Consider the following 24350-nt stretch of genomic DNA (forward strand, 5'->3'; position numbering starts at 1 on the left):
AACAAAAGCTTAGCCAGCTGTATGTCTGAGGAGTAGCACAAGTCTGTGGGGATAAGCTGAGAAACTGTAAAGGTCTAAAAAAGGCAGAATCCATCAAAGTGCAACTAGGGCAAGAAAAATATCCCAGAAATGCAATCAAAATAAGAAGCAGACAAAGATGAAAATAGGTCTATTATGAAACAAAGACTGTAAAACTGAGTGGTAACTGAAGGATAAAGAGAGTTTTTGTCTATAAAAAGTGGCTAAAAGGTGAAACTAAAGAAAATTACAGTCAGCCAAAGTTTCATAACAGAAGTTATAATGAATATTACATACTTCTTTTAAAAAGAATGTATAGGACAGTAAGGTAATTGCTAAAAATAGTCTTGTCAAGATTGAAATATGTCAAAGCAGTATCTTTCTTTTCTCTGGTCTGATAATCAGGAAACAGCAAGATGTGACATCCTGAGTCTAAAAAGGTGATTGCTCTGTAGGACGTCATTAGAAACTCACAAGAGACATGGACAAGACAAAAAGTCATGTAAGGTTAGTAAAGAACCATTTGAAAAGTCACACAGAACCAACTGAAGAGGACCTATAAGCACTACTTATGTCAAACATTGCTCTACATTGTACATTTCTTGACATTGATAAGTCAGAAAATATGATTTTTAAAAACTGCAGATGATAGATCACACTCTCAGAGATTAAATGCTCTTGAGAACAGGATCAAATTCAAATTTATCTTGAAAATCAGAAAAAGAGTTTGTGGATATGAATTCCAAATAACACACACAAACACAGTGTACTCCATTAAGGACACTGCTCATTGTCTGAGCCTCCTCAAAATATAACGACCTTCAAAACAAAGACCAAAATAACAAGCCCTTCAAAAAACCTTCAAACAAATACATCCATACTCTGATGATACATCCCTACTGATGCTGCACAGTCTCACATGATGAAGCTCAAGCCAACAGGGAACTATCCTTACAATTTTCCATTGTGCCCTGCGTGCATGAAAAGTAGGAAGGTACAGAGCCAGTAAGAACTTCCTAGACTCTAGGACTGAATGACAGATTTCAAAGTAATGCAGTAATTTGAATCAGAGCACCATGATAATGATGCTAAAAAGGAGGTTTTTTAAAAAAAGTTATTTTGGCAAATAATTTGCATGGGTGGAGAGAAGACAGATTTTGCAGTTCTTTTTAAAGCTCGGGAGGCGTTAGCTATGAAAAACAGCATCCAGTTTTGGTTAGCACACTTTAAGAGTGACACAAAATGAAGAGACAAGCAAGGAAAGTACAAATGACAAAGATCTTCAAAACACGAATTTCAAAGGGCATTAAATGAGGAAGAGAAGCTGTGATACAGTCTTCCCTACACATAAAAGGTTCTGAGAAAATGCATTAGAGGGAGAAAATACCTTCTAGCTGTAAAAAGAACTAATCCTTAGAGATAACCACCTATATTGGACCAGATAGAATAGTGTATCAACTATGCATAAAACAGTATACTACTTAGGCTGTAAAATAGTCTGAACAAGGTATTTTGCAAATTCCCTGTTTTTCTTTTAAATAACCAGGAGAGAAAACTATACAGGATCACCCAGATAGAATTACCTTGCCTTTGGTCAAAGGGAGAGATAATAGGATTTGTATGTTCACTTTCTCCCCGGCACATATGCGGTCCTCAATACAAACTTGTCACTGCCAAATGATTCATAACAATCACAAAAATGCCATCAAAACAAATGAACTCACTACATTTACTTATAGCTAACTGCTGTCACTGAAGAAAGGAGAATGGCAAACCTGATCAACAATGTCGTTGACTTTATCGCGTTCACAGTCCAAAATCACTCGTCTTTCCTTTTTTACCTCTAGATCTTGAAACAGGGAACGGTAAGTTTCATCTTTTCTCTCATTGTTAATATTTCCTACATTGATAGCAGTCACTTGCCATTTCTTTTCAGCAGCAGAATCCAGCACAGCTTGCAATGTTGATAAGCCTAGCAAAGCACAGGAGAAAACAGAAGATATGACTGACAAAGCTTCAGGAATTTACAAGCTTCTACAATGTGATTTGTGAGATCACTTATTTAAGATCTGTAACTTGTTTGACCTGTCACAAATAGGTAGAAATCAGAAACTAAGATAAATGTGGGCCAAATTAATTATTATTGCATGAAAATTCCATTTGCATCACTGCAAGGCATCAAGGTAAAGCCTCATAAGTGCAACCTTTGGGTTTGGCCCAGTCTTCTTCAGAATTGGATTTTGTTGCTTTCACTGACCCGCTGCTGGAATTTTACATAGTGGGAAAGAGATCTTCTAGGAGAGGAGTGATCCAATTAGAGCAAAAGGATCAGCCACTTGTTAAAAAACGGATCAGCCTTATTAAAGGATCAGCTGCTTAAACAACAGCTATTGAACAGCTTTAATTCCCAGCACTTGAGCAGTACTGTGTTTAAACCCAGACCTCACTGAAGTCTATGGCACAATTCCCATGTTCTGCAGTGATGGGAATATATTTATTATTTTGTTGCCTACAGTCACATCCCTGATTATGAAAGATGTGCTGACATATATTTTTCCATATAGATAAGCAAGCTCAATGCTAACACCTACAAGCAGTGCGGAGAAGTTTCCTTCCATCTCGTCCTTTGGCAAGTTCCTGATAGGAAGCTGAAATGATTGCACAGATGCAATTGCCTGTGATATACTGTAAAACCAGTGAAGATTTCACTTGACAGATTTTACTTTTTAGGAATGAGCTGATGTAGTAGAGAAACATGAAAATTACTGCTGGAAATTAATTCCTGCTATACGAAAAGTACAATTTTAATGACTTCCAGTAGTACAAGAATGAAACTTATCATGTTTCAGTTCCTACCAGAGAATTCTACATGATTCTACAGAGCAGTTTTAGGGATACCAGATACTATTACAGGGAAAAAAAAATTAGACTTTCTTATGAGTGAATTGACATTTTTGCACATTCTTCTATCCTGAAACCACCAAAGATCAGAAGTCATTTCTTTGAGACAAATTCTGACGTGGTACGTAAAGGGAGCTTCAGGTATAACTTTCATGAGAAATAATAGTGTTTATACCCATAGACATAGAAGAAGAGCACTAATAATTAATTAGCCTCACAGTCTGTAGGTACAATATTAAATTAAGATTGGTCAGTATTTAGCAATTCATCTTCATCAGTGAAAATGGTAATGACATACAGCACTACACAACACTCGTCATCAGCAAAGGCAGAAAATGGCAGGCTTCCAAAAGTATAAATTGAATTATTATCTTATATAATTCTGGTTTGCCAAGTCTCTTTAAGAAGGACTGATATTAAGTTTTGTATGTCATGTAATGAACACTTCTTTTAAAATCACAAATAACTACAGTCCACTGGTACATATAAACTATTTCAAATTCTAAAGGTGAATCTGGAAAACTTGTGTTAAAAGGAAAAGATTAGCAATGTAAACAAACTGAGAGATGCAGGGAGCATCTTAATACCCTGAAAAGCACTAAACTATGTTTAAATCTCAAAATACTGCTTGAAATGATGAATTCATTTCAATGATTTTTAAATTTAACAAAAAAAGATAAATCAGCCAAACTGAAGCCATTTATTCAGAATAATTGTTTCAAATACCATGTAGCAGATTTCAGGCGCTCCAACTTAAATTTCCTCTGAGTTAAACAATCTCAACTAGGCACAAATTAATAAGGACTATTCATGCTAATACCACCCATTGCAAAGGGTTTCTATATTTTACTCCTCTAACCTTCTGTTTTTCCCAGGGTTTCTCTTTTCTTGAGGTACTCTCTGCAGAAATATCAAATGGCTTCCTGTATTGCTTGCCTTATTTTTTTTTTTTTGGTAGTAGATTTGTCATCCTCATACAGCTTATCTTATTCTGATAGCAATAACATGTTGCAAAATCACAAACACTAAACAACCAAACAGAAAGCATTTGCAGCAATACTTTTGTGAAAGTAAAATTTTCTGGAGAGTAGTAACAAAAGTGGAAGACTCTGCAGAGGAGAAAATTCCAGCAACTTCAGTTGCTACTTTTTAAGATGTATGAGCACTTCTGCCTGGGAAACTCATGTCCTGAATCTCTTTTGGTTACCATGAGACAAACTTTTAATCAGTAAGCTTTGAAAAGGAAGATGGAAGAGAGGCTGAATAACTTAGCAATTCTTTTACAGATTGAATCTTACAATAATGCTACTGCTTTTTCCAAAATTTAGTAATGGCAGACAGGATCTGAGGATGGTAAAGGAAGGTAAACTCCACATTCCATGAGAATAACTACTGCATTAAGACAGGAATAGCTTGGGCACACATATGCTGAATGGCCTCACTCATAGTTATGGACAGGAATGACAGCAAATTACCCTGGACTTCAGGCAGTCAGTCCCTAAACACAGAACTGCTCCAACACCAGCAACAAACAATTCTTTAGGAATAAGTCATCAAACTAGTTCTTATTGGCCTTTATAGTTTCCATGAAGTTAAGTAAGTCTCTTTGCCTTTTTTTAATCTCACTCCTGAAGGTGGAAACATCTTCAATTCTATATCATTCCTTAAATAAACATCATTGTCACTACTTTAACAGGCAAAAGTGCTTAAAGGAACTGTGGACTTGTGTATCTGGGATTTGATGTCAATGTAGCTGGCTACAAACTGCTCGACTCTGCAGGCTGACCTCATGCAACCTGGGGGAAGTTCTGAGGAGCAAAAATTTACTCCACATAAGGGCAGGAGCTTCATGCCTTGGAGCTTATCACTGGGGTGCCTTGCCACAAGTAAAACAAGAGGTAGATAAAAAAGGAAGAACCTAAGGGTGGCTAGAAAGAACAATGTGATGCTGCTATTCCTGGTCAGATCCAGGCAGTGTAGCTCACAAGAACTAGGTGTTTTTCAGCATTTCCTAAATATAAATCACATGCAGGTCACATTCTGCCCGCCACTAGAAGATTGACAGAGTATTGGCTGAGAAAGTAGTTTTACATCTGTCCTTTCTAAAAAGACAGTGAATGTTTCTGATTCTAAAGTGAATTTGAAAAGGAACTGCCAGAGAAATGAGCTTAGCATTCATTGTTCCATGTGATATTACCTTTGGAGGTTACACACCAGGATTAGTTCTTCTAACTGGAATGCTTACAAAAGTGACACAGTACTCTCTTGAGGAGACCCCTTCAGCTTCTGAACATCATGTATAAAATGGCATCAGAATGCAGGGAATTTAAAGTCACCCCATCACTCAACAAAAGATGGTGTGGTATGCTTTAACTCTATTAGCATTTTATAATTTAAAATGCATTTATTATTTAACTCTAACCAATGAACATGCAGAAAAGCCACAAAATAGCCTCTTTAAAGGGAACAGGAGCAGTTAAGATAGAAGAAAGTTAGCCAAGGACTACTAGGTGAGGACAACCTAAAAATAGAACTATAATAATGGAATTCCAGAAAAAGAAATCAAAACCCCCACCTTTTCTGGATAAAGCTGCTTCTTCTCAGAAAACGAACTAATATACCACAATTTACCAGTGACATTCCCAAGTTCATAAACTGTCATATTATTACTACTGCAGCCACAAAGGGCGTGAGAAGGCTGGATGGTGGAGTTAATTGAACCTAAGCAGTGGGTTTGGGTTAATCAACATCAACAATAAAATCTAAGCTCAACAGAGGCGAGGAACTCGATACCAAAAGCAGTCTCCAAAGAAGCAGGGACTGCCTGCATCCAAGATTTATTGCTTGATTGGTGCCCAACTATGGATTTTGTATACGTGGAGTGAATCTGTGGTAGCAGACAGCCTTTCATGCTCAGATTTTTTTTTCCTCCTTAGATGTTTCTTTAACAAAAAAAGGAAAAACTTTACATATAAACTGTTTTACATCATGTGACTAATCTCTCATTGCTTAAGAGCTGCAATTCTATTAATGCATACCATAATAATTTCATTCTCATTTGAACAATTTTGTCTCTGTCCCAAAAGTTCATTTCTAAATGCAAGAAACACTTTATTCAATTACACTTACACTTGTTGGAGGTAAATATTTCTTCCACTATTTACTTATCTAATATGAATTCCAGATTTCAACGAGATACACCTGCCAAACAGGGCGCAGGTAAAAAGTACCACACCTTACCTCTGTCACTGTCATACAAATATGCAAACTTGGTCCACTGATAGTATTCAATCAAGCTAAGAAGTGCTCCCTTGAGGTCAGGTCTCATCTGAATGACAAAGGGATGTGTTCCATCTGTTGGGAAGCTGGGAGTTATGAAGGAGACATGAAGAGTCCCACAGAATGAAGTTATGGTATTTACAGACTTCTTGTCATAGAATCCAAAAATAGCAAAGACTCCTCTTGAAAACTGGGAGCAGACTAGAAAGAAGAAAGACAGAATTAGCGTGAAGATTTATTTTTTAAAAAATATTGAAAACTCTATAATGTGTATATCTATGAGAAATGTATGTCTGAAAAGTTTCTGATCGCATAAATATTTGGCAAAAAAAGTAATACTCTGCTATGGAGATAATTTTTTAGCATTATCAATCAGTAATATAAAACCTACAGTGGAAAAAAAAAAAAACAAAAAAAAGAAAGTATCAGTGGTGCACACTCCAAGATGATAAATGCAGAAATACAACTCACCAACTTATTCTTCAATTTATGCTGCAAAGAACAGCGATGACAGACATCAATGGCAGTTGCAATTCAAAAAATGAGACATTATGACCACCCATAGCATTATGAAAATAGATAATGTTTTGCCATGTTAAAAATAAACTGCCTCTGAGGTCAAGACTCACTGAGCTTTCTACAGAATACTTTAAATAACTTTCCATTTGTAGAAATGCAAAGCCAAAACTAAACCCAAATCTATCAAGAGCAGCGAGAAGTCCATTTCCTTTAAAACCCTCCCGTACCAAAGCATTATTTTAATTCCTGCTTTGTAGGACTCAGCAGAAGCTGGTCCTTCTGGATGACACCTGCGGTCGTGTTGCAGGAAGAATAACCTCACAGGTGTAAATATCATGCTGATCATTCACTTTTCATCTGGAGACGATTCAAGCAGGTTGATGGATGTGGCTGACCACAACAGCCTGTGCAGAAGAGCTGGTTCTTCTGGGCTATTCTTTTCTTTGAGACTGTAGGGCATACTAGTGCCTAAATGCTAAAGCCAGGGTACGAGGAGGAAACATTAATCTCTGATTAATTCACACTTAGCACTTATGCATTCTTTGGTTTGCAGAGTCACCTTGAGCAAGACACAACCTTCTAGAGACACCTGACCTGCTTATAGATAGAAATCACAGTGTAATTGATGCTAATTTTGCCCAGCCATCTATTACACTAATCCTTGAATATAATTCTTATAAGGATGACAATAAGTTGATTTATTTTTAGAATTTCTAGATTTGAACTAATAATATATTTTTATCTTTCAAAGTTATTGTATCTTTATTTTTAAAATGGTGTTTCTTTTTAAAAAATAAATATTATCCCTTTATGCCTATTACTACTCATAGCTTCTTTCCATGGCTTTGCCTATGTATCTATGCTACCACTCATCTCTCACGCCCTAATTATTCCTCTACTCCAATTAAAAGCACCTAAACAGGATGAGTGAAATTCTGAGTCTGCCAGTTTTAAGTTTTCCCCGATTAACTTTAATTAGGTCAGATTTTTGCCTCAGGTGAGAAAATACAAGTGATTAAAAAACTTGATGAGTAACACCTCTTTATAAAAGGATGTTGCAGGTTTTACAGGGCTAGAGTACAAGATGGTCAAACTTGTTCCATTCTAACTACAAATCATTACAGAATCACAGAATTGTTTTGAGTGGAAAAGACCTTTAAGATCAGAGTCCAACCATTAACTCAGCACTGCAAAGACTGTCACTAAACCACGTCCCCAAGTGCCACACCTCAACATCTTTTAAAGACATCCATGATAGTTACTCAACAGCCTTCCTGGACAATTGCTCCAATGCCTCCCACCCCTCTCATGAGAAAATTTTTCCTAATATCCAGTCTAGATATCCTCTATCCTAACTTGAGGCCATTTCCTCTCCTGTTGCTTGTTATTTGAGAGCAGACCAACTTCCACATTGCCACACCCTCCTTCCAGGCAGCTGTAGAGAGTGATAAGGTCTCCCTGGAGTCTCCTTTGCTCCACACTAAATAACCCCAGATTCTCCAACTGCTCCTCACAGGACTTGTGCTCCAGACCCTTCCCCAGGTCCATTTCCCTTCTCTGGACATGCTCCAGCCCCTCAATGTCCTTGTAGTGAGGGGCCCAGAACTGGATGCAGGGTTCAAGGTGTGATCTCACCTGTGCTGAGTACAGAGGGAAAATCACCGCCCTGGTCCTGCTGGCCACACTATTGCTGTTCCAGGCCAGATGCCACTGGCCTTCTTGGCCACCTGGGCACATGCTGGCTCGTGTTTGGCTGCTGCTGACCAGCACCTCCAGGTCCTTTTCCATGGGGCAGCTTTCCAGCTGCTCTTCCCCCAGCCTGTAGTGCTACATTGGCTTGCAGTGAGCCAAGTGCAGGACCTGGCATTTGGTCTTGTTGAACCCCATAAAATTTCCTTGGCCCATCAATCCAACCTGTCCAGACCCCTCTGTGGAGCCCTCCAGCAGATCCACATGCCCACCCAGCTGGGTGTCCTCTGCAAGCTGACCGAGGGTGCGCTCGATCCTCTCGTCCGGATGGTTGACAAACCCATCAAACAGGGCTGGCCCCAACGCCGTGTCCTGGGACACACTGCCTGTGACTGGCTGCCAGCTGGATGGAACCCCAGCATCACTGCTCTCTGACCATCCAGCCAGCTTTTCACTCCCCCAAGCCATAAGCAGTCGGTTTCTCCAGGATAGTCCTGTGGAAAATGGTGTCAAAGGCCAGGCAGACGAGATTCACAGCTCTTCCCTCACCCACCAAGAGCGCTGCCTTGCCACAGAAGGAGATCGGGCTGGATGAGCAGAACATGCCTTTCACAAATCTGGGCTGGCTGAGCCTGATCACCTGTTTGACCCACATGTGCCTTGTGACAGCACTCAAGATGACCTTCCCCAGCGCCAAGGTTTGGCTGACAGGACAGGTTATCCTTCAGCTCTTGCAGATGGGTGTCACCTTTGCTAACTTCTAGACAACAGGACCTCCACAATCCCAGCAGATTTGATGTCAAGTCAACTGACCCATGACCAAAAAAATCCCCAAAAATCAAAATTCTACTGATGACACCAGGCTTAGAGCCTGGTATTGATCTGCTGGCTTGCTGTTTTTATTCTGTTTCTTCTCTGCACCTGGAAAGATAGAGGAAAACACCACTTGTGCTCCTGATCCCTCAATCAGTTGTCCCAAGTCCCTGAAGTCTCTTGGTTGCTCTCAGAAAGACTTCAGGGACTTGGGACAGTCTTCAAGGACTTGCTCAGACTTCTTGTTGCAACTTCTTTACAGATTGAAAAAAATCAATCAAGGATAATGAACCAAAGGCAGTATTCAGGGCAGGAAGGTTTCTCTTCATTTCTTAAACTCCCAAGGAGGCAGGGCTGGTTGGCATAAGGTGCCTTGGGTTCCCCTCAGAGGGGTCTCTCCCATGGAAGTGACCCATCTTTTATTTTAATGGAAGCACTTTTGATGCAGAGGACAGGCCAACCTCCCTGCTGGATGAACCAGTGTCCTTGCTGCTGTTCTGTTTTCCTTGCAGAGCCTCAGACCTGTTATGGGAGGGCACCTGGTGAGGTGGGACAGTCACAGAGGAGACACCTCAGCTACACCAGGCAGGAACCCATCACCATTGCCCCCAATCCCTTGGGTCACTGTGTTCACCCAGGCAGAGAGAGCAAAGGCAGTCCTCTGTGTCATGAATCCAGTCTGCCTGTCCAGCCTGTCCCAGGGAAAGCAGGTAGCTTTTGGTCCCCCTCTCTCCCTGCTGCTCCTCAAGCCACTCACCTGCCAGAACTCTCACTGAGCACAGAGGAGCTCCCCTGCCCAGGCACACCTCCCACAGGAGTGCTCCCTGCTGCTGGCCAGGACTGCTAAGAGCACTCCATGCTCCAGCCCAGCACCTGTGTGGCAGCATGTTCTCACTGGAGCCCTGTCTCTGGGCAGCTGTGCCATGTTGGACACAGATTTCTGGAAAAGGCTGTGAATTTTCTGAATAGCTTTACTGTTTAAGTTACTGGAACTCCTTGTTCTATTCCACATCATTATGCTCTCGCTGAGGCAAAACCAACTCACTACCTCCCCACACACTCATGAATAATTGTTTCCCATGTGCAGCGAAGGCTAAATACCACCTGAACTTGCTACAAGAAAGGAATTAATGCCTCATAACTCACCTTCAAAAATGCACATAAAAATAGAGCATCAGTTTACTTCTGGATTCCTGGATGACACTCTTGCAAAGACTGTTACTTGTACACTACCATGACCTTCTGAATGAAACCATTTTAATACTGCATATAAGGTGACAGAGACAACAACAGTCTCATCAAAGGACCACTGAAAAATAAAAGTGCTTTATGTCACTGCTGCCAACACCTGGGATGCATTTCTCCTGTCACACTGCTTTTCTTCCATCACCAGTCAGAGATTTCAGGCACAGGTGGAATAAGGTTCCCTACAGCAGCCAACAACCTGAAAATTTGAAAACCATAGGTGATGCCTTTTCAGAGTCACCACCCATCCTCTCCTCACCTTTCTGACACTGGAGACCTTTACCTCGACCCATGAGTTTTCTCACTCTCCCTTCCTATCTTCTCCTCTGTATGCTGGGGTATGTAGACTGAGTGGTTGTGAGTGCTTTGCAGCTGGTAGGGTTAACCATGACAGGGTAAAAGGTGTTATTCCACCTGCCATCCACAGAACAGACCTGTAAATACCAGTGGCTGTGCTCCACTGTCCCCTTCAGTGACACAGACACGCACCCACTCTACTCTCATCAGAAAACAAGTGCTATTCTTTCAAACTGAACATCCTCCCTGACAAGGCACAAAATCATGCCACCTCTCATCACAACTTACTTAGGCACAGCACTCTTGGATTAACACAGTGTTTAATGGTCTCTACACTTGATAAATCATCAGTCCTTACATACATGTGTCTTCTTCTGGGGAAGGTTGGTAAAACTGGAATTTTGATCTCCTTTCCTGCACAAAGTGAAAGACAAATAAAAAGCACCACCTCCAGCTGGGAAAGTCAAGTCACTGCAGCTCTAAGTGCCCAGAGGAGCTGCAGTTTAAAAGCTGAATTACATACACACAGGGGTAAACAATCCCAACAAATAATATGGTAAAAGCAAAAATATTTTATATTTTTAAAATTATTACAAAACCTGCAAAACAGATGCAATGTCTCATTTAATTCAACCAAGGCTCCTCTAATGTGAGATAAAAATCTCTCTAACACAAATCTTCAACTGTGGACATAAGTCACATCTGGGTCAGTCAGAAAAATCAGGATCAACTATAATCCAGGTAAAAATAAATTTTCATCAGCAGTGATCAGTGTCACAATGTCACACAGAAAAACCTCTGTGTTGTGCTTTTCTGTGTGAAATTCCACTGAAGGTAAGTGGGCAGGCACCTATGCTAGGTAATAAAAACATGCTATAAATAAGCATTTAAACTTTGTCTAAAGACAAATTCTTGCAATTCTTCTGGGGTTTTTTGTCTTTTAGGCACAGAAGGGAAAAGAAGGGATAGTATTTCCAAATAAAATGGTGACCCAGCGGATAATGCAGAAACTGCAATTGTTTTTGGCAGGATTTCCACCTCAGACTAAATCTACAGTCATGTTGCTATTGCTGGAAGACATTAGTTTTATAACGGTGAATCACAAGCTGTTCACAATTATTAGAGTAAAAAAAAGTCATGATGATTAGGGCTCATAAGCCATTGAAATGTGAAAGATGTGTTTCATTAATGACATTATTAGAACCGACGGCCAGGATTCATTTCTTTCAAGCTCTCCTATATGAATTGGGTTTTTTTAGAAATAGTCTGTGGCTTACTTAGCAACAAGAGGGGAAGAATATAGTAAGCTCATTTTATGATCACTTTTCCAAAGAGATTCTCCTAGAATGGCAAATAACTGTGAATTCCAAGAAACAGGGTAAACAAAGATTCTTGAGAAGAAACAATTACCAGAAGGTTTTGTTATAGTTAAGGTTTAAGTATTTTATATTTGACTTCTTGTTCTACAAACAGAGCCAGGCACAAACCTAGCTTGCCTTTGTTTTCCAGAGCACTAAAAAGGCGCCCCAGACTTTTATTTCAAAAGCTAGGATCCAGATTTGTTCAATAACAAAATTAAGCTTAAGCCTGCAATGAGAAATAGGAGCCCTGTCAGAGGGTGGCCAAAACTGCTTGCTCCCCTCATTCTTAAACTCTTCTATTGTTATCTACATCTGCTGCTTCTTACAACTCCTTTTTGCCACTCATAACTTTCTCTCTTTCCCACGTTCTCCATTTCACCACTCTGTTTTGTCAATGAACTCTCTAAGCAGGATAACCTGATATTTACCACTGCAGTAATAACTGGTTCTTCAGAAACAAAGAAATCCAGCACTATACACTCCTTGCCTCCCATCATATAGAACATATTTCTGCAATGCATATCATCCTAAACCCAAAGCTCAGGAAGTGCCAACTGAAGAGTACACTTGCAAATCACAAACACAAACATATTACAAATATGCTAAGCTTTACACAGTGAAGTGACTCCAGTGAAGGAATGACAGTTTGTTTGTCTTCAGTTGAAGAACTGAATCATTAAATCACATAGAAACAGTTGGATTTGAATACATATGCTTAGAAACTCTCTCTGATTAAGTTCTCCTAAGCCAAGATTTTCTTCCTTCAGTATTCTCCAAAGGGAAAGTAATGAACCCAATAATTGTTTACATTCAAATTGGAAAAAGAAAACTAGCAAAGTGCTAATTACTTACTGAAACAAATGTCTAATACTACCTGCTTACAGGTAAATTTCCAAACACTGGTATCATTACTCTTGACATATTTCTGAATTTTTGTTTATGAGAATTTTGGCACTTGGTTTCTGTCCAAAGATGAAAATTTAAAATGATAAACTATTTGCCATTTGGTGCTTAGAGTTCAAATGCTGTCCACTATTAATATGGCTTTACATATTATTTTATTTTAATACCTTGGTTTATTATTAGTGTTAGCAAAACTGTTTTAATATTAACATAGGGAAATAAGTATTTGGTGCAAAAATTTAATCATACACACTGGAATAATCATTCTCTTACTTCTATGAGAAAGAAACTATAGCATAAGCATAAAGAAAGAGTCAAGCACTGCCTCTCCTAAAAGAGACCAAAATACAAAGGCAACACTCATTGGTTTGAAAAGTTGATAGATGAGTCAGAAGTAGCCAGAAACTGAATGCCCAGTTTATACAATCATTTCAGCTTCTGAAAGACCACGTTAAGAATAAGCAGACAGTGAAAAGGAACAATAGATGGAACAAAAAAATAAGCAGGAGCCACAGAGAAAACAAAGAATTCACACATGATTGAAACTGTATCAGAAAATCATTTTGAAAATAAAAAAACAGTATGGATTGCTTCCAAAGCTATTACAAAAACTGCAGCACAGCAGACAGCATATTACACACACTTTCCTAGACTAAATAATTTTTTTTTCAGCTAATATTATAGATATAGTCTGCATGGTCTATTTTACCCATTCCGATTCTATGATTACCTCCTAGATATAACCTTCCCCTCAAGAAAATTGAATAAGGCATAAGGAATCACCCAAGTCCATCCAGAGGGATATCTAGAATCATGAAAAAGTATGCTTTAAGCAGCACAACCTGAGATAGAAATACTTCTTTTTTCTAAAGGCCGTGGTAGGCTAACTGAAATTGGGAAGAAAACAGTTCCCACAAAAGCTCAAAGAAGAGCATAATAACTGAAAGATAACAGGCCAAAGCTTCATGGTAGCATTCCATAAAACATAGGGCACAGAAGCCAAATAAAGGCTGGCATTTTAAAATTCCAAGATACCCTTTACCAAAGCTGAGAGGCAATCAATGCCAATTAAAAAAATCAATGGCAATCAGACCTAAAAATGCGCTATACTTCTGGATAGCAAAACACTGAATTGCACTGAAAATGCCTTCCCTTTTATCTCTGCAAATTTCAATTCCAGCCCTGAGAAATGGGGAGTTTTATCTTATTTTAAGCATTTAAGAAAAGCTGCCCAAAATTATAGCCATTCAATACTGATCTAAAGCATGTATTTTCCTCTTTGCAGATTGTTCATACACATGGCTAAGAAAACCCCAAAACAAACCAGACCTCACTGGGGAAGGTGATCACTGAGCTCACCCACAAAGAATGATGTGGAGCTTGTAGACATTCAGCAATAATCCTCCTCACCTCCACACTCAGCATTAATGCACAAAACATGACTTACAGCAACAGACAGTGAGTTCACAAGCCATTGGTCTGTGTCAGAACAAGGAGGCTCGGTTTTTCACAGAGCTGACCAGGGAAATTCTCACAGCCTTAAAGACTAAAAAAGGAAGAATTTAAATCCCGAGGCTGGAATGTCTGTAGAGGACAATTCTGGCAGAGCAGATACGAAGGATTTTTTTTGCACCTTTCCTGGCAGAAATGCCATCTCCAGTTATTGCTACAACCTGAACTGTTTGCTCAGAGATTATGCAACTGAATGGAACTTTCCACACCTTGTTATTAGCAAAAGCAGCTTTGATCATTTTGTAAAATTAGACTCAAAACCTGGTTTGCTGCAGTAGAAAGCAAGCTCAAAAGCCAGAGAGGACGATTAATCTATTTCAACCGGCCAATCATACTTCACACTGAGGAGAGAAACTTTGTGCCAATATGGGATATTTTAAGCGAGCACAAAAAAGCCTTCAAGAAGTTAGTAGCCATCTGTCAGGAAAGTACATGATGATAGGCACAGCTTCTCTATATGCTAATGCTGCAGTAATGAAGGTGGTAAATAAACATCATGTTCACAATGAAACAACAGGTCAGAAAAACAGTCTGTTTCAATGACAGTTGCATTCAATTACATTGTGTTTGGCTGTGCACTGTAAAGCATTTGAAAATCTTTTTCATTGCTAGGACAATTACCATGATGCAAAGGAAATCATTACAAACACCGTTGGAAAGAATAATGTTAAAACTATTCTGTTCTCATGAATCAAATAAAATTCCTGGAATAAAATTAAAATGCAAGTCTCCTCACAAAAGAAAAAAAAAAGTTCATATTTCACAAAATTATAACATAATTCTTTACTGTTAGGATCCCAGTGCATTTGTCCAAACCTCCATTTTTCTCCAGCTGAAGGAGATATAATGTTTCCTGAATCCAAATATAGCAACCTGGGAATGCTACTAAATAACAGAAATATAACTTCATCTTGTCTCCAAAATCCAGACATTCTTCAGGAAGTTTCTCTCCCCTGCCTCTCTTCTTTCTCTCCTCTTGCCACACAAATAAAAACCATTCCATTTCCATTTGATGACACAAACTTGAAGTAAATCAATTTCCTTCAAATCTAAGAACTCACTTTGCAAATATGCCCGGCTGGCTTTCTGACCGTGCTTCTACTTTTCCCAACAATTACAGCCTTGCAGTAATACAGAATTTAGCGTTTCCAACAAAGTATTACCTCCTAGATGTAGAAGCAGGTAATCAAACCTAAGAAGAGGCTACTGGCTTTTTGGAGCCACAGTTCAAGTCATGGAGAAGTCATCTATTTCAGGGCCAGGCTTGCTTTGTTCAATCAGCATAACTCTACTGAATTTAACAGAGCCAATATAATTTATCCCAACTAAAAATGTAATTCTCCATTTTTAGCATAACCATTTTCACACATATTTTCAAACCAGAAATATTATATACAACAGAATACTCATCATCTCCTCTTCCCCTTAATCAGCATTGCTGGAAGCATCCCATTTCTACATTTCATTAAACTAATCATATTCCAGTTCCCAAGAAAATGTCATTGTGTAAAACTGCCTTTGAAAAATTGCAAAAGGATTTGGAAAGAGATAAAATTAACTTGGTAGGCAAAAGTACTTCTTGTTAAAATGTTGACAGATTGGGATTCAATTTATCAACTTGTTTTTCTTTAATTGAGCTAGAAGGACCAGCCATCACTCCTGAACAGATTGTCTAACACCATCTAGAAGGAAGCATGGTTTCAGCACAGAGTTCCTCTGTTAGAAGGATGTGAAGAGCTATAAGAAAAACTCTCTGAGGTTACCTCATGAGGATGAAAAAATATAAATCTGGAACAAATCTTAAGGCAACTGCTGTAAGGAATAAAGAGGATTTCATGAGGCAGAGAAAGCACAGCAGAAGATATGAAAGTGATCTATTACTTCTGAAGAAGGCTCCATACTACATTTTTAAAGAAATAAAAATGTGATTTTCCAACTGGCCACTACTGACCTGCCACACATCTTATTCTGAGAAAGTCAGTTTAGTCCTATTTATTGCTTACATATCTCTGTCTGAAATGATGCAGCTGGGAGCATATTTCCTTCCCCTGCCTGTGCCAGCCTCTGCCTGGTCGCTGCAGCACACAGCTGTACTACAGCCTGTCACACCCAGCCCAGGCTCCCATCCCTCCAGACAGCTGAACCTGATCTGCAAGTAAATTATCTAACTAAAATTTCCGGCATAACTCTGCTGAGAGGAATATCTCACACAAACTCATGACTAAAAGTAACAGTAATAAAGACAATTTCCTATGCTGTCACAGGTCTAACAGCTTCTACTCCTCATAGGAATAATGATGGATCTCTGCCACCTGTAACAGCTTCCACACAGCATTGTTCCAGCCTAAAGCACTGACCTACAGCAAAGGATGGCTTCATGTGGTTCTTTTGGGGACATTTTAGCAGTACTTCCAGCCACAGTCTAACTTCCTGCAGCATCTGGTGGATTTATGACACTCATTGGGATAATCAGCTGTAACCTAATTTGTCAGCCTTTATTTGTATTTAGAAATGGTCCAGTAGTCACATCACACACCTTCCTATCTGCATGCCCTATTTTAAGATGACTGCAGAAGTAAGAGAAATATAATTTATTTGAGAAGTATTCAAACAGCATTTAATAAACATTGTTAGTAATACAAATCAGAAAAGCAGTAAGATCTTCTTAATTAGGTCACTCTAGTGAACAGCTTTTTGTCCTGATTATATGACTTATTTAATTAAGAGAAAAACTTATTGAATAAAAAAGCAGCAAGGAGCGCTTTAGAATGATAAAGTGAAATGAGCACACACACATTGCAAACATAGCATGAACAGTCTTTGCCTCTCCTTTGTCAATCGCTTTAATCTTCAATAATTTGATGCACTTCAAAATGCATTAAAAGTTCCAAAGTTTTTTTTATTTAGGATTGGCTGATTAACTCCTCAATGAAACTTGCAAAGATGTGATACAGCACATCATTACCAGTTACTTTAACAAAGCAATGATTCATCCTTATGCTTCACTGAGATTATACTCCCAGATTTTTTCTGACTGTGTTCAGATCTCCCAGAAGTGGAGCCCCAATTAGTTTAATGACATTTTACACTGTTTATCCTCTATGCTTTGCCTATGTTACCTGAGCTAATTTGAGCACCTACATTGTACTGCATGCTATGTATAGACATGCATATACACTACATCAGACTAAAAATAAAATCATTTCTAGAGGAAACTTGTGCAACATCTAAATCAGCATGAAAAGACATTCCCACTCAGCACAGAAATAGTGTCAGAGAGTCACATTATCTGGGCCTTTAAGTTCTCTATTGCAAACCTCCTGCTATATTATGGATGTTCTCTCCATCTCTATGCATGAATTATGTGTGTTCTAAATATATGTTTTGCAGAGGCTTACAGAAGTACTAGATTTGGCTCTATAAAAATATCCCATTCATCCTCCCTTACTGCCATTTCAGTGGTGAGCCCAAGTGTCACCACAATAAAAAAAATCCCAAAACAACAACAAAACCCTCCCAAAAAAACAAACTCCCCCACAAAGCAAAAGAGTTTTATGGCCTTACAGTTACAAACCACACTTCTTCCTTTAGCTGAGGATGTGCATATAAGATCAGTAACTTGTTTTTGGAAAAAGCTTTTTACCTCATGTTCTTATGCTTTAAAACTTTACCATAATTTACCTGAACAAATAATCATTAAAATATTTACCAACAACTATTTAGTACATCTTCTCTAGTAAAGCAAACGAACTTTTCAACTTCCCTTGCAAATAGTTACCTCAAATTCACCTTGTTTATTAAAAGCTTCTGAACACATATGGAATTCCAGAAAAACATCCTCCAGTTCAGTTAATTCAAAAAGAATATGTTCCTTGGGCTCCTAAACCACTCCAGAATAATAAACAAGCAGCAGAGCCAGGGCTGATTAGGAAACTTCCTTGAAATATTCTACACTTAACCCAAATTGAATTATTTAGGTGGAGACACCCATGTATTCCCATGGTACGAAAAACATATTTCCATTTGAACATAAGTAAAATTTGATGTGATGGGATAGCACTAGAACTGGTTACAGTAGGCTGCATAAATTTAGTGTCCCTTGAGTGTAGCCAAGATATTTTATGAAAAATCCTTTCCTTAGGATTTTTCCTCCTGAGAAGCTGAGAGGCCTCAGGAACAAAATATAAACAGTGATTGTTGCTGCTGTGGAATGCAACAGGTGGATCTGTGATGGGTCTCATGTGGTTGTTTCTAATTAATGGCCAATCACAGTCCAGCTGTCTCGGACTGTCTCGGTCAGTCCGAGCCTTTGTTATTCATTCCTTTTCTATTCTTAGCTGAGCCTTCTGATGAAATCTTTCTTCTATCCTTTTAGTATAGTTTTTAATATAATATAGATCATAAAATAAGAAACCAAGCCTTCTGAACATGGAGTCAACTTTCCCGTTTCTTCTCTCACCCTGAGACCCCTGTCATCACGGTCACACTTGAGTATTTCAGGTTTTCACTGACAACTTGCTAAAAAAGAGTTTACACCATGAACAGAAATATTAAACTTCAAGTCTTCTTTAACTTCCTGATCTTAAGAGCTACTTGATTTTTCACAGTCACATACGTTCAGGTGGCACCAGCTCCCACAATTAAAAAAATCAAAAACTCTTTGGCCATGCTGACATCTTGCATAGCCCTGTTATTAGCATCTGGCTTGGTGCTTTGTTTTATATCCTAATTCATTGGAAAAAAGCTAAATGTGTCACTTCCCAAAGAAATATTACCTCTCTTCTCTCCTGTTATTTTTAAAAACTCATGACTTTCAAACAAGTGTCATGATTTGGGTGTCTGTTTCATGAAGTAAACACCAGGCACTGGCAAAATTCAGTAAATCATGCTGGAGGTCTCGCAGACCAATTTGCTATACTTACAAGTGGCTGCTCAAAATTTCTAGCACTAGCCAGCTGGAGTGGTTGCTGTGCACTGCAGGGAGAGTAGTCCAGTCTTGACTAATGAGACTTCAGAGTTATAAAGCACAATTAAGCTCCTACAGTTAAAAAAATTTCTGCGACAGCTCTAACACTCTCCATCACTTTTGGAAAATCAGACCACAATTTTCATAGCTGAGAAAACACAGTGATTAATTGCTGAATTTCAAGTGAAACAGCTAAGACTTTTTGATCTATCCTAATAATGAAGCAAAGAATATGCTTTTTAGTGTTTCCCCTACTTGACAGTCAGTAGCTGTTTCATATTTTGGGTGATATGGTCGAGGGGGTGCTGTATGCTTGTTGGTCTAGCATTTTTTTTCCATAGTTTGACCAAGAAACAACACTTATATTACTCTAAATGATGATTAATAAAAATGTTATTTATCTTTCTAAGTCATACTTCCTGCATTTAACTGAAATGTAACCTCCATTATGGTAACTTTGTTCAGGGTAATCCAGTACCTCACACTGTTTGCCTGGAATAATTAGTTTTTGCTCATACAGCATTCTAATGCTTCAGGCTTTTAAAATAGCTTCTGTAAATGCACCTGATCAGCATTGTAATGCAACAAAATACAGCATTTTGTAGCATATGGCACACAAAGCAGTGAAGTGAAGGGCAAGCCCAGCTCTCAGCTGAGACAATGCCACCCAGTTTGTTCCACAGCACTTATTTGATCATATGGCTCGTCCTAGGTGGCAAGGCACCACTAAAACACAGGTGTGTATTCTTTCACCTGAATTCATGACCCATGAGACAAAGCTGAACTTAGCTCTCCTCATCCCATATTCAGTGTCACTTCTGTTATATAAATTTACATAGGGTTTACCACAATAAACAAACAAAAATTGTGCAAAACACCTGCAAAATACCTAACTACATCAACTACTGTTTAAGAACATTTCCCTCTGGAGAACAAAGCCTAATCTAAAACTCACTGACAGTTACATAAACCACAGAACAAGGACACATTTAAAAGAAAAATGTCTAGTGCCTGACCAACAGCAAATGGGTTCCCCAACTTCCTCTGAAACAAAGTCATCAGCATGGAATCAAAATCTCATTTATTCTGGCCCAACTGTCAGTGAGGCAAACCTGAAAATTTTAGCATGCTGGTTCTCTCCAATCCAAGGTTCTTGTTTCAGAACTGCTCTGCCTCTGATCCTCACCATCAATGCAGTCTTTCTCCCTTGCTTTCCACCTGACTGTAAGAAATCTGTTTCAAGAAGTCCTCTGAGCTTATTATTAGGCTTCATCCCTAAAGGACCACAAATAGACAGGAAGGCTTCTGCATTCAAACACTGCCAGTTTGGCACCATTTAATACTACATAAATCAGAAAAGGCTGAATCCTATAAAGACTTTTTTTGCTGCTCACTATATTAAGTCACACTAAAAACATTGTTGCTCACCTGGCTGAATCTATTACATAAAACAGTACTGGAATTTTCACCCTTTCACCCCAGTTTTTTTTTGTTGTTTTTTTTTCATTGAGCATACTTTTCTGGGGATACTGTGAAATGCCTTGCCTTGAAAACTACAAGTGCCTCAGTTCACCCTCTAAGAAACATGAAAAACAGCTAAAGTCAATTTCAGAATTGCCCAGAGCAGAGCTGATGTTTCAGTACCTGAAACTGCCATTGAAAATATTTGCAAGAATCACAATTTTATTATGCAAACACGTGAAATACAGTAGCAGCTTAATCTTATTCTCATTGGAGTCATTGGAAGTTTTGCTATTTACTGAAAAAGGAAACAGATCAAACACAGGAAGCTTAATAATCCAAGCTCACTCGCCATTGTGCAAATAGCACTTGATTAATTCAAGCTACCATTGTAACATGCAGAACGGCTCTGTGCAGGAAAAAGTGAAGGCTCGCTCCTCACAGGGGGAGAAAAGCTTTCTGCCACAGAAACTCTGGGAATAATCCATCCTGCCCAGTGTGCCCCTGCTGGGCAAAGAGCTGCTGATGGATCTCATGGCACTCTCGGGGCTCAGAGCTCCCCACAAGTCCCCAGCTCACAGGCACACAGGTACATCCCACTGGATGCAGCTCTCCAGCCAGCCCCTGAAACAGCGGCTCCAGGCAGCTCTGAGCTCCCAGCACCAGGCAGGGCAGCTCTGCCCACTGGTACATTTGGTTTTAATGAATCCAGAACAAAGATGCACTCTTGCAGTCTTTGCCTCTACTAAGGAATTTTATGTAAGTGAGAATAAACTTGTTTAGACAATGATAAATAACAGAGGGGAATAATGTGCATTTTGCTGCTATCTTCTGTCAAATAAATGCTAGTCAAATGCTTCATCAACTGTTACTGTGAAGACAGACTGCCAGAATGGTGGAGAAATTTTGAACCTTTACAAGGCACCTTAACCATGTGTCTTAATTCATTTATATGCAGATCCTTTCAGCAGAACTTTTTTGTACTGTTAGCCCATGTTGCTGAACTGACTCCAGAACAAAAGGAGTGATATAGGAACTGTTTGCTTTTAATTTGAACGGTAATAAAAATGCAAATCAAATAAAAAACACTTTATAGCAGCAGGAAGATTTTAGATGTAGCTAGCAAATCATAAAAGATGCATATTTACAGGGTTAAAAATGTAAGAATTATAAACAAAACATATAGTTTAGTAAACTGCAAATATAAATCATACTGTATCTTGAACGGTGACACTAAAAAGATCAAAAGGAAGCAAAAAAAAAAAGAGAAAACCAAAGGAAATCAGAAGTAAGGCACAATCTTTCCTCTTTTTCTTCTTAATACAGTATCTTAAAAGTATCTTACAGTGTCTTCAAAGTCCTGCAAGCAGAAAACTGTGCCAAGAACAATTGTGGAACACTCTGCTATCTGATCATAAAAATCAGTTTTGTTTTCATGACTATTAAATCTGTATGCAATGTGTAAGATAAATGTATGTTCTGTATATCCAAAAAAACAATTTAAAATAGTTTCAAATTGAAGAGACTACTTTTTATTTGTTTTCAATTACTTGGTTAAATGTGTACATTAAAATACTGCAGACATGTCATCCATTATATAGTTGCCAATTGCAAAGGACACAAGTATTTTGTGTGATTAAAAATGTAAAATATTTTGGAGTGCTTTTTTTACTAGCTTAAAAGGTTAGAATATGCATAAAGTATGCTAGCTAGGCACTTAAAATTAATGAATTATTTGCTGTAAGTAGGTCAAATTACATGAGCTTTCAAAAAGAAAAAGTATTTTATTCCACATGACAATTCTGAAGTAGATTAACAACACTTAAGCACAACATTGAACAGGGATACCACACAAAAGGTTAAGCAACACTGTTGATAGCAAAAGGCTTATCTCACAAATATGGGAGATAAATTACTATAAACATAATCATATAAACATGGCTATTCAGAGCTTTCCTTGAAAAATTCAAATGACAATCATGAAAGTAAAATTTGGAGCAAGCATGAGCTAAGTACCTTAAGCAAAGTGTATCTCAAGCATTAATTATATTTTAGGTAAAAAATGCAACTTGACCTGTGTTTATCACATCTACTCCATTAAAAAGCTCACTCTGTCTCAGATTCCTTTTCAGGGACACCAACTCAGACTGTGCAACTCCATTAAAATGATGATTTAAAGAATGATATATCTGAAGAATTGAATAATGGTTAATTTTCTTTTACTTTCAAGTTCTTTGCTTGCCCCTATTTAATCTTTTAAGTCCTTTTTATGGCGGCACTGCAGCAAGTGTTGAGTTGTAAGCTGTCCACATTGCCAACTTCTTGACTACATTCAAAAAACTTCCCAATAGTTTCATACACAAATCACAAGCAGTAGAGATGACTAAGACTACAAAAATCTCATCTAGGTCACTCTCTGTCTTTGACCCACTCCTAACTAGACAACTCTCATCAATTGTGAGTGAGCCTCATGTTCAGGAGCTAAGCCATGGCAGCTGTAAATGACAAAAAGCACCCTGAAATTCTCTTTGGACTCTAGCATATACAGGAATGAAGGAGGTTTAATTCACCTTCTTGGGAGGTTTCAAAATGCACATTAACTTTATGACTTTAGCTAGGCCACCCTAACCTTAGTTGAGTATGTCTGGGTAGACAGTCTCAGAGTTTCCATCCCTGCAGAAGGAATGTCATTTAACACACATTATCATCACTAGTTGCTAAGCTGCAGCTACTGCACAGTCTCAGCAGCACATCTTACAGAGTGGGCTGTCATGCTGAAATCCTCAGTAACATTTCAGAGGGAGCTATTTTGTGGGAGAAAAAAACCTAACTCTTAAATATTTCAAATAATGTTTACAGTTAAATATAAAAGTTTTTAGATTTTTTTTTTCTTTCTAGACATATTGCCAGCACAAACTGTACCAGAATTAATGACACTTGATTATGACAGCATATCTCTACTGTGGATGCTCTTGCACTGCAATATTCCTTAAGAAACAAAGCCTTTGCTATAAATGAAAAAAAAAATAGCTGAAATAGTAGGCTTGATTTCAAAGTATGTACTAGAGGCCAAACAGTTATAATATTAATTAGTGGACTAAAAGTTAAATCAATGCAGCACAACATAGATCAAAGACAACTTGTGCCCTAATGTTCTCACAGCAGACTGTACAAACCTCTGCTTTTGTAGGTTTTTTATATACCTTCAGATGTACCTTATACTTATCCCCACAGAATGAGAATTTATATGAAAAGACTGAATGACCTCATACAACTTTCTATAAATAAAAAAGGAGAAGCCAGAAAAGAAAGGCAAAATCGTTAATTTTACATGGAAAGAGGGAGACAGATGAAGCAAATAATTATTAACAAAAAAATTATTTTCT

At 38.4% G+C, this 24350-nt stretch overlaps 1 protein-coding gene across 1 annotated transcript in view; it reads right to left on the reverse strand.

The window, feature by feature from the left end:
- Positions 1-24350, reverse strand: part of GRIA2 (glutamate ionotropic receptor AMPA type subunit 2) — a gene marked incomplete at its 5' end in the record, with an annotated part of 85827 nt that overhangs the window by 38908 nt on the left and 22569 nt on the right. Inside the window, 2 exons of the mRNA XM_084204489.1 lie at positions 1794-1990; positions 6160-6399. Of these exons, the coding sequence (XP_084060615.1) occupies positions 1794-1990; positions 6160-6399 (437 nt within the window). The remainder of the gene's footprint in view (positions 1-1793; positions 1991-6159; positions 6400-24350) is intronic.

The sequence above is a fragment of the Fringilla coelebs genome (assembly GCF_963513975.1).
Source record: "Fringilla coelebs genome assembly, chromosome: 4".
NCBI lineage: Eukaryota > Metazoa > Chordata > Aves > Passeriformes > Fringillidae > Fringilla > Fringilla coelebs.